Genomic DNA, 11,241 nt, shown 5'->3' with positions numbered 1-11,241 from the left:
TCTCTCTCTCTCTCTCTCTCTCTCTCTCTCTCTCTCTCTCTCTCTCTCCTCTCTTTCGCTGATAATTGGTCGGAAATCGAATTTGCCGCTTAATGAATCTCCCATTACGCGCAATGCGCTATTAGCGCACTCGCGTAATTCGACGGCACGCCGGCGCAATGCGATGCGCGTTTTCTTCCCCTGAAGCGCGCGTTACCCTAGTTTCAACGATCGGGTATACGGAAAGTATGCAAGAATTCGCCGATGGCTATTCCCTCTCGATCTCTATTTATCCATCCCCCCAGGCATCTCTTCCGCCTCTTTCCCGCTGCATCTCTGTCTCTTTTTCTTCTTCTTCTGTTTCCTTCATTCTTCTGGCAACACGGCCAATTCTGTTCCGTGAATCGTTTCTCTACTGTGCAATCGTTTCTCTTTCCTACGGTTCTTCTAGCCGGCTTTTAAACGGCGTACGTACACCGTCCTCTCCTAACTTCCTCTATAAAAGGCTCCGGCGAAGAAAATATCCGCAGACAGTGGGTAAACATTCAAAGCCTCATCTCGGAAATTGCGCGAAACTGTTCGAGGCATTGCCAGTTTTAGCCGTCGATCGTGACGCTAGTTGATGTCGGGGACGAAGAGAGATTGGAGAAGGGTATAGTTTAGGAAATAAGGTGAATAAGGAAGAGCATGGGGGAGGGGGGAAACGTAAAAGATCTTATTGTCGGAAAAAAAATGTCTTCCCTCTTCCGGATTTCGCAGTCTATTGGAGCTGCTTGGAAACTAAGTCGATGGCAGTCGACCGCCATTAAAACGCGTTTTTATATGTTTTACTTAATGTGAATCGTGAAAGGAAAATAAACAGTACAAATTTCGTAGAGAGATTTTTATATATACATATATATATATTTATGTAGTTTACGATATTTGAAATATCCATTTTAAAACGATATGTTACGGTTTGTTTTGGTCGAAGTTTGTAAATCGATTGAATATTAACGCGAGAAATATTTAATGCAATTTTCGGTGAACGAAATTTACATTTATGTGAATAATCATAAGTTTTCAGTTCACATCATAACTTATGGAAATTAATTTAGCGATGAATAAAAATAATTATATTTGATACGGAAATTATATTTGATACACGTTCGGCCATTAGAGAGCTTACAAATTTTGATTTAAGTTGGTAACAAAAACTGCATAAATTGAACTATATTTACGTTTTATGTTGTACGTTTATGAATATCTGCAAATATAAATATTACATTCTGCTAAAGTTAAATTTATTGCGCGAAATGTATACATAAAGTATTGTATTTGATAAGAGCAAGAAAGAGGTAGCTTAAGTACACATGAGGAAGAAAAAGTATTGAGTAGTATGAACGCAAGAAACTGTGAAGCGATAACGGGAAGGGGGCTGGAGGAAACAGAAAGAGAGAAAACACTCGTGTAAGAAATAATCGGTGGTAGAGAACAGGACAACATGAAATGTATCCAATGCGATATATAACAGATACGTCAGAAGAAAAGAAAGATAAATCTAAGATAAAGTAACTAATTCGTTGCTCAATATAAATTCTAAGTTGGGAAGAATTAGGTAAATTATATTTTTTATTGCTATAATAAATAAGTTATTACATGTTTAGCCATGTTCAAGATGTTAGAAGTTAATGGGAAATTTTACTTAGACTTTATTTAACAAAAACTCGGTACAATCCATGGATTGCTATACGAAGAGATTGGAGAGGTAGCGTCTAAAATTGTTTGTGAAACCAGGACAAGAGATTCATCTTCAACGATAAGATCGTTGAAGATGCTGAGTCGAAGTTCATTACTGAATCTCGGCCGGATCTTCGTTAAATAGCCTGAATATCTTTTCTGTTTCGGTAGGGACAGAAAAAACGGTTTCATTCAAAAGAAGGCTATTTAATTTGCCGAACCGTAATGGTGTTCCTGCGATAGATTTTTTTTCTGGTGATTTACATGGTAGAGGTATATTATTGAAACGGAATGTGATTTATCGCGGAAGATTCTAAACTATTGATAATTTGAAATCAAATTTGACGGTTAATGCAAAAAGTTTATCGTTTTTTTTTTTCATTAAGCTTTGTATTACATTAAGTTACAAACTGAAGTTTTTTTGGAAAAAACTTTAAAAAAAGTTTTTTCTACATGAAAGAAAGTATTATTGCGCAATTTAATTTATTTGGATTTTGCTAAAATTTGTTTTTACTGTCGGAAATATAAATATAAATTGTTTTTTTTTAAACAAAATACTTATAACGATAAATATTTTTATTAAGAATTTAAATGTGAAAATAAATATTTTTCCTACAATTTTATATAGAATTTTTATTTAATACTATAAAACGTTTTGCGGGGGGAGATATCTGCAAGTATTATGCGATTGTTTCTCGCATGATCGCACAGATTCAATGTGAGCAAAGTATAAATACACAATAGGTAGGCGTATGTTGAACGAGCCGAACCCAATTAGTAATCTAAGCGAGTTAGTGACCGATATCTAACGTTTCTCGAACTGAATAGGGCAGTGTACAACAATACCGCTATTCGCTGTCCTGTTACGCGAAGCGACAGGGCTATGTCATCCCGACAATAACAATTTCTGTCATTTACATTAATACATCTCACGGGCGTCTTCCGACAATTTCACAATCATTAACTAAGCGGTCCCTAAATCCACGTCACTCAACTGCAACAGTGACTATCCATCTGGATTTTACAATCACAGTATATGTGAGTAGTTTCTTGTCTCTGGAACAAGAAGCTACTCACATATACGCATTTTAAGTTTGTAAATGTAAATTAATTTTCTTATTGTATTTAAAAATTTGGCATTTTATATATGTTCTATTTACATAGTCTAAGATCATATTTTTTTTGTCCACAAAACCACAAATTAAAAACATTGTTGAAATAGAAGTATATTTTGCAAAAGCATTGCAGTTGCTTTAATTTATCTCCGAACAAAGGATGCTTTCTACCTGAAAGCTGCAAAATAATATTTTTGAACATGAAATTGTTAAGTAAGACGATATTCGTGTTAAGTGTCTCTAATTGGAATAATATATTTAACAATAAGTTTATATCTTTTAATCACATTTCATACTCTTCAAAGAAAATGTAGAATTTAAAAATATATCTAAATTAATTGTTACTTGTTGTAAGATATTCTAAACATACACAAGCATACACATACACACGCACACACGTACAAATATAAGGAAGCACTTATTTTTTATGAAAAATGGCTGGCTTTGCAGATGAATTAAATTCTCAGAACAATCTGATCGAATAAACCACGCGAAATAGTGCATGTATATAGCTACAATATTTTACATTCGACGTGCAGTACGATGAACATATTTTTATATTGTGGCAGAACGACAACTGCGGTCACTTAATTTATATTACATTTCAATCGTGCATTGATATTGATATTGTATCCGTAACAAATTTATTTACTACGTTAAAAGATAATAAACATTGAATGTTATTTATCTAATATAAAGATATATCAATAGGTATATCAATAGTAATCAAAATATTGTGATAAATTATGATATAAAAATATGAAATTATAACAATATTGTGTTTCTAAGTACGTAATAAGAAATCGTTTAGCCATTTTAGAAATAATTTTTAATATAATAACTTCTTTAGACGTCTTTAGATTTAGATATTAATATTGTATTAATCTGTGATAAATATGAAATTGCTTTCTTCTGAAAGGATCGATTTTAAGTACCTATTATATCTTATCCATTTTATTTTTGTCCAAACACGTAATTATTTTTGCAGGAAGAAAAAAAAATACATATTTATTTGTATCCAACTCGGAGGGAGAGGGGAGAATAAAAAGAACTTGGGCGTGGATTTGTCATAACGAAATCCATATAATAATTGCGATTATTAACGAAGTCGCGGTCAAACGAGATTGATTGAAGAGGTTCGATTAAAGCGTCATAGTGCCCAATGTCCAGAACTGGGCGACGCGCGGCGACGACGTGGCGATCGATGGAATTCAATTTTCCGCGAGAAAAAGTCCTTCAATCTCGCTTTAGCAGGTGCTTAGAAACTATACGGGGAATATAAAGGCATATATAGGCGGAGAGATCTTATCGTCACGGGCAGACCTCTTCCTTCCCGATTTCGATGGTCAATCCTGTCTACGAGCGGTACCGTCGTTCGGGGTGCGCCGCTTTCGTCGGATAATCCCCGCTGATAGCTCTTCTTGCGATGGCACTGACCGTTTTTAGGCTTCCTACATCTTTCGGAAGAACGCGCGAAAACGGATATTGATTGTTATGCTTCTTCTCGTTCCACAGTAACCACACCGTTGCCGCCGGCGGTATTTTCAAAATATTTTCTAACAAGATGGCAGGATCTTAATAACGTGCATTGTTCACAATATTTTTGACAGTACATGACAACACTTAAATACAATATTTATTTTTTCTTATTTTTTTGCTCTCTTTTTTTTGTTATATGTTCTCATAATTAAAAATATGAAATAGACTTTTACACCGCAGCATATAATAATAAAAACGATTAAACTTTTACATGGTACAAAAATGATGAACTGTGAAATCAATATCTTTATTTTTAAATAATTTTTGATAACATTAATTGTTTCCTTTTGTTTTAAAAGCTTGAGATAATGAATATCTACTTTATATACGCGCAAGTGTGCGTATCATATATAAACTATTTTTATTTAAAATATTAATTATAATGTTCTATATATTATCAAGTACGTGATCAAATTATCAAGTAATCAAGATTATAATATCATGATCTTTTAGTATTTATCAAATTTATATATTAAAAAAAATATGATAAGAGGTAAAGAACTATGCATTTTTCTCTCAAATCTTCATTTGTATTCTCGTACAAACGACGTACGTTATCATCTAATTTTCTCGAGATTTCAAGAAGCGCATTCAGTTGGGAAATACTACGTACGTATGAACTCCTCTCCCAGGTGCTTTTAATATTGATGCTCTTCGAGTTCGGCGTACTACTTTGGACTGAATTTAGGGTTCCTCGTAACCTTTTGCTATGTCGGCCTCTTGTGCTTCCTCGCGAAGGAATTATTTTAAATCTTTTCATGTACAAAGGATAGAATACACGATAAAGCTTGCAACGATATATACTATATTAACGACCCTCTCCATGTTATACCATTTGGTAAAATACAGCTCCATTAAAATTACAGATTAATGGGTATCGACCATCCAGGTGACACATAAAATATTTTCTCGTTATGATAAAAGATTCTGGCCTGTTATAGCTACACATAAATAACGGATTGTTGCAGACGAATAAATTGATTATTTGCTCTTAGACGTTACAAAAAGTAATTTTGTAATTTTAAAAGTAGTCACACACACACACAGTATTAAACTGCATCTAATATCTAATACATATATATATATTAAGATTTTAATTAAAATATATGTAAATAATATGTAATTATCGTAAAGTTTGCAATTATATCGTACATTCAATATTAAACGTGTCTTATTTTTAGTCTGATACAATATCTGATGCAATGCTCCCTTCGTGAAATACATAAAATTTAAAATCAAGAATTTATATTTAATTTCAAGCATAACACACATTTCTACATATATTTGTTCTCGCTGTAAAAGTACAACATGTAAATAAAAATGTATCTCTAATTAATACGTATTTAGTTTATACGGTAATTAGTTTACAAAACGATAAAGAAAACAATGATGATAACCGAGACGGAGATAATAAAAAGATAACAACGTACAGAAGCCAGAGATGCCGTGAGCTGTCATTTGAAATAAAAGAGTTAATTACATTTGGTTTCCTCCGGCCGTTTCCTATTTTCCAACGTTCTGCGCTGCAAGTTCTTCCAGAAAAATTTTTACCTTCATTTTTTATGCAAATTTCTCGGTACTTCTTCCAGTGTGTATATATACACACTGGACATACGGATTCATTATAAATATTTCGCTTTGCTATTTTCAAAATACTCTGTTTATATAGACGTTGATTCGTATATTAAATGTACAGGTGCATTCCAGTTCGATAGAAGCAAATTTAGCATTACTTTTCCATATGTTTACCGCGATCATTAATTTTTATGCATTTTTTAATTTTAAATTCAACAGTCAGTCGCTCTGTGCTGTTTTTACCCTCTATATATCGCGGTCGAAAATAGATCCTTGCTTCGGACAGAAAATCACTTTAAATCTCTTTAATGTCTGGCACGTTTAAATGCGCAATAAAGTTAACTAACTCGTGACGCGTGTCCTGTCCCGAGTGAACGACTCGCCCGCTCGGTTTTACAGACTGCGAATTTCCGTTTGGCGAAATGCGAAAATGGATACTGGCCAAGTAGTATCAACGTGAAATATTTTCTTGCGGAGATACGTTTTCTGATTGACTCCATAGGATATTTCTCTACGGTATATCCCTTCTGCGAGCAAATATCACATCGGTTTATGCCGCGCGCGGGAAAGATGCGAAACGAACTATCATGCGATGCTAGAGGTAGAATAGTGACACATGGAGGAATATTTCGGAAATGGATATATTTTTAAGCTTTAATTTCCATATTGTTATCTATTACATCTATATGTTTACGACAATTGAAATATATTGAAATATATGTGAAGTCGATTTATACGATGTCACCCGTACTTCTGATGCAAATACTTCTCGGTTTATAAATATCAAATGTTTTATGCATCGCGATGCTCTTCATTCGACACGTATATTTTTCTCTATTGTCTAAGGGATGGCGCGGAGCGTGACAAAGGGGTAAGAAATATGTGGTTATCAAGGGGGATCTAAACGTCTTTGGGGTTCACGATCAATTCCGGTCACGAGCCCTACAATCATCTCACGGCACAGTCGTCGGATTATTCTGGCTGACGGCGCTTCTTGGGGCTTTCAGGTGATCCGAGTCGAGCGGAAGTACGTACGATGGTTACCGGGAGTTATTGACGTGCCGTAGTTATACTGACCGTCGCGCATGTATATATGTGTATATATTTGCTGCCAGTTTCTGGCCGTTGCAAGCTAAGCTTTAGTCATTATTCGTTATGAGCGTCCGATACGTACTAATAGTTGTCAACATTGACGCTTCGCTGACGTCACAAACCTATGCCTAATTTGGCGCAGGTGAATAGGTACGCACCTCCCGCGCCTCGTGCGAGATGCTAATTAACCGCAGGGTGATGAAGGCCAGGCAAATGGCAATATTCGTTGTTTAGCTTCTGAACCGATATCGCACACGATAAAGCGACTGTGTTAGCGCGGATTTTACGGCAACGAAATAATTAACGCAAAAATGTTTTAGGATGTAGAGAACTGTGGAGATTTTGAAAAAGGCAGGTCGGAATAAACATGTATGATGTTATTTACAATACAAAAATAGAAAAGCACCCTTATAAAACAACTTTTTTTTACGAAGAAACGAATATCCATCTGCAAAAATGCCGAAAACGTACACAATGCGTATCGTAATAGAATGAAAGTATTGCCTTACTGAAATATTTATTAGAATAGCAAATACGATATTTTAATATTATTTCGTAATATTCTAGTACCGTCTACTTGAAGAAATTTAGACGTTTTTATAAAAACATGTATTTGCAAACTTGATCGCATTTTTGTAAAAAATATGAAGGTTTTATTTACGTGTAAATCTGCAAGTCAGGGAAATAAGGAAGTTGTACTTTCGAAATTATACATGCATTATGGTAACTATGATAATGTAATCGTGATAAAATTTACAAGTTGCTGGAATATTACTTAGCGTTGGCGTGGAATGAAGGAAAAAAAGATTAAACCAAACTTACACCTCATTTATTATTTGTCATTTTTTTTACATTCTACGTTTTTACAAGGAACACTCACGGGCGCTAAATCGCGCGAAATATTTCAAGTTTGATGGGACATATGTATACGTCTTTTGTTTGCAGGATTAATATTGTCAAATAGTTACGTATGCAGAATTAAGACACGAGCAATTAATGTAATAACGAGAACTGTGTGGACTGCGAAGCGAGTAGTAGTTACGCGCAGCAGTTACTGTTTGTATTCTGTGGACGCGCGTATCAGTAGTTGCGGATCGCTATGTCGGACAGTAGTTTCTAACCGTTATGAACGGGCAGTGATTACTGTTCATTATATACGGACAGTAGTCACCGACTGTTATGACTAACAATTGCGACAGATGCGTTAGCAATCTATATTCCAATTACGGTATCATATATGAGAACATATAGCGAAATATTCAATTTTATTATCTAAATGCAAATGGAAATGATGAACATAACCATCTGCGTTGAAAAACTAAAAATAATACGCGAGATTAATAATCATGACGCGCATATTTTTTTCCACGTTCCATTTTTTATGGCCCATTTCGGTTTATTGCATTAAATTTTGAACGCACTTGAACAAATTGAAGTTAATTTTTTTATCAATATATGAATTCTCTCTCTCTCTCTCAATATGAACTTTACATGTGTATATATATATATATATATATGTAGTTTTAAATTTAGTTTTAAATTTTATTATTTTTTATTCTTGAAATTATAGAATTATTTTATTTCATGTGATTTATATGTGATATTGGATTCAACAATCATTTTCACATTTGCAATTTATTACATAAAACAATTAATGCAAATGTTAAAATTCTATCTAAATATTGAAATTATAAAGGTGAAGATTGTTATATGTAGAATAAACGATTAGAATAAGATTTCTCTTTGAACTAAGTTTGAGCAAGAGTTCAAAGTGTCCCTCTCCGATTTTGATGAACTTTTAATATATACTTTTATTTTTTGATATTATATAGATAGGGTATTTAATATTATCAGATTTTCTCTTTTGGAGCGAATATCTTCGAAACTATAAGAGATAGAAAACAATTTTTCAAACAAAAGTTGAATGGTTTGAAGAGTACTTTTCAAACAATGACAGAAAAATGTTTAGTGATAGTGATATTTTTAAAAATAAAAAAATTTTTGTTATTATTTTAAAGTACTCTTCAAACCACTTAACTTTAGTTAAAAAAAATTTTTTTTTATCTCTTGTAGTTTTGAAGATATTCATCCCGAGAGAGAAAATTTAATTTATATTTTAAAGGGATGTTTCACTCCCTAAACATGCGATTGGACACAAAAAAATATGTCTCTTATTTTCGTCTAGAAAACAATACATATACATTAAAAGCTCATCAAAATTGTAGGGGGATTTTTCGGACTTTTTTGTGAGTATAAGAACTTTGCCTGATTAGTCAAAGAAGCATATAGATACAAAGTGGAAAAAGTTATTAGAAATAATTGAATTGTTTTTCTCTATTACCAGTTATAATCGAATAAATAAAATATCTTGGGTTATTATAGAAATAACTTTTTCTCTCTTTTCGTGAATAATATGATTCGCAGATATTGAATTATATTTATACATTTTCTTGGCTGCTCGCAGGTATCGTGGATTAAGCGGAAGAATGCAGTGTTACACGAGCTACTGACCGTAGGACTGACGACATACGCCAACGACGAACGCTTTCAGGCAATTCATTTCCACCACAGCGAGGATTGGACGCTTCAAATAAAATACGTCCAGCCGAGGGATGCCGGACTGTACGAGTGCCAAGTGTCCACTCATCCGCCCACGAGTATATTTCTGCTTCTTGAAGTCGTCGGTAAGCATAAGACTTTACATTTAAAAAAATATTTAGCTCGTAAATCATGCCATCTGTATTTTTTTCTGGATTCTCAATTGTCTATTTATATCACAGTCATAAAAACTAATCAACTAATGAAATATTATTCCTTTCAGTAAGAAAAAATCCAAAAAATACTTCATCAAAATTTTCCGTTTATCAATATTTTTCCACACATTTTGCTTTCATCATCTTTACGTATTTGACTCACGTATTATACCGAGTATAGATATGTACGGTGCGGCGCACAATGCGTGCGCAAACCTATGAGAAAAACGCGCAAGCTTTCCCGGGGTGCGGCCATATAAATATACGCCCTGTATATCTTAGCTCTCTCTATGAAAGGAATAGGAGTCGTGAAGAGCCACCGTATATGCGGAAAATGCCGCAATGCTTTTGTCCATTTGCTGATAAGAGCGCATCTATGAACATAGGGCGAAAGCCTCTCTTTTCCGTTGCTTGTAACCGTCTGCCTAGCGACCTCGAGACGATTTTACGCACATCTGCATATTTTTCTGGACATTCCTCGCGTAGCTTGTCTATCGCGCCATAAGCCGGGGGGGGGGGGGGGGCAATAATTTTTAAGTCTTTCCGCGCGAGCGGAAAGCCAGACTGACCTGGCGATCGACAGGCACTTTTATTTAGATTTTATTAAGCAGCGGGCGGAAAAAGGGATCGATAGCGTGAAAAATACTTTTTCCGTTGTTGTGTGCGGGAATTTCGCGAAATACGCTCTCGATGCGACGCGACGCCCGCTCGCGCTCTCGATGCACGCGCACCAGCCAGCCGCATATTTGCATTTAGATTCGGCTTTTTCCGGCGCGCATCTCTTATGCGCGAGGCTATCTAATTTCCTCGGGATTTCCCTGGTTCTTTTTTCGTACGTTGTCGTACGCGTCGTACGGTGGTACGCGGTTCCGCCACCCTTTTCCTCAGGATGCTCTCGATATTTATGCTTTCGTAACACGCGCTGTTTAGTGTCACCTCTTTACCCGCAATCAGTTTTTTCAACTTCAGCATTCTGCGCGCTCGCAAACGATTTAAAAAATTTTTCCAAGCAATGACTTTCAAATATTAAGTATGTTACCAAGTATTGCCGACAAATTAATTTACGACTTGTCGCGGTTTTTATAATTAATTATTTATAATAGTTTAGAAAAATTTTTGATATTTACTTAAATTTAAATTACCATTTATTGACATTTAATTATATTAAAAATACAGAATAATAGTATATTATCGTAAACGTAGGGGAGACCAGGGACAAACGTAACAATTTTCTCATTTGTGTTGATATCTTCGAGAGATTTGCTTGTTTATATATAAACGTTTTTTCTTTTATAAGGTAAATACGTTCTTTACTTATATTATAGTATAAATGAAATTTATCCACATTTTATAATTACGTAGAAAAATCAAATTTTATGAAGATCGAGACTTGTTACGATTGCCCTTATCCCTAGGGTTGGTTGTAACAGAGCTCAAGGTTGATTTTAACAAGGTAAAATATAAAAAAA

The 11,241-nt window shown here is 34.4% G+C and overlaps 1 protein-coding gene across 2 annotated transcripts in view; it reads left to right on the top strand.

Moving 5' to 3' along the window:
- The window catches only part of LOC112468015 (lachesin-like), a 152,081-nt gene that overhangs the window by 123,793 nt on the left and 17,047 nt on the right, over positions 1-11,241 (top strand). For both annotated transcript variants that reach the window (XM_025037005.1, XM_025037006.1), the window contains one exon: positions 9,484-9,703. In XM_025037005.1, the coding sequence (XP_024892773.1) occupies positions 9,484-9,703 (220 nt within the window). The remainder of the gene's footprint in view (positions 1-9,483; positions 9,704-11,241) is intronic.

This window comes from Temnothorax curvispinosus, unplaced genomic scaffold (genome assembly GCF_003070985.1).
Source record: "Temnothorax curvispinosus isolate PA1 unplaced genomic scaffold, ASM307098v1 QBEX01017991.1, whole genome shotgun sequence".
Taxonomy (NCBI): Eukaryota; Metazoa; Arthropoda; class Insecta; order Hymenoptera; family Formicidae; genus Temnothorax; species Temnothorax curvispinosus.
The sequence above is the reverse complement of the archived record's forward strand: the minus strand, read 5'-3'. Positions and strand labels throughout refer to the sequence as shown.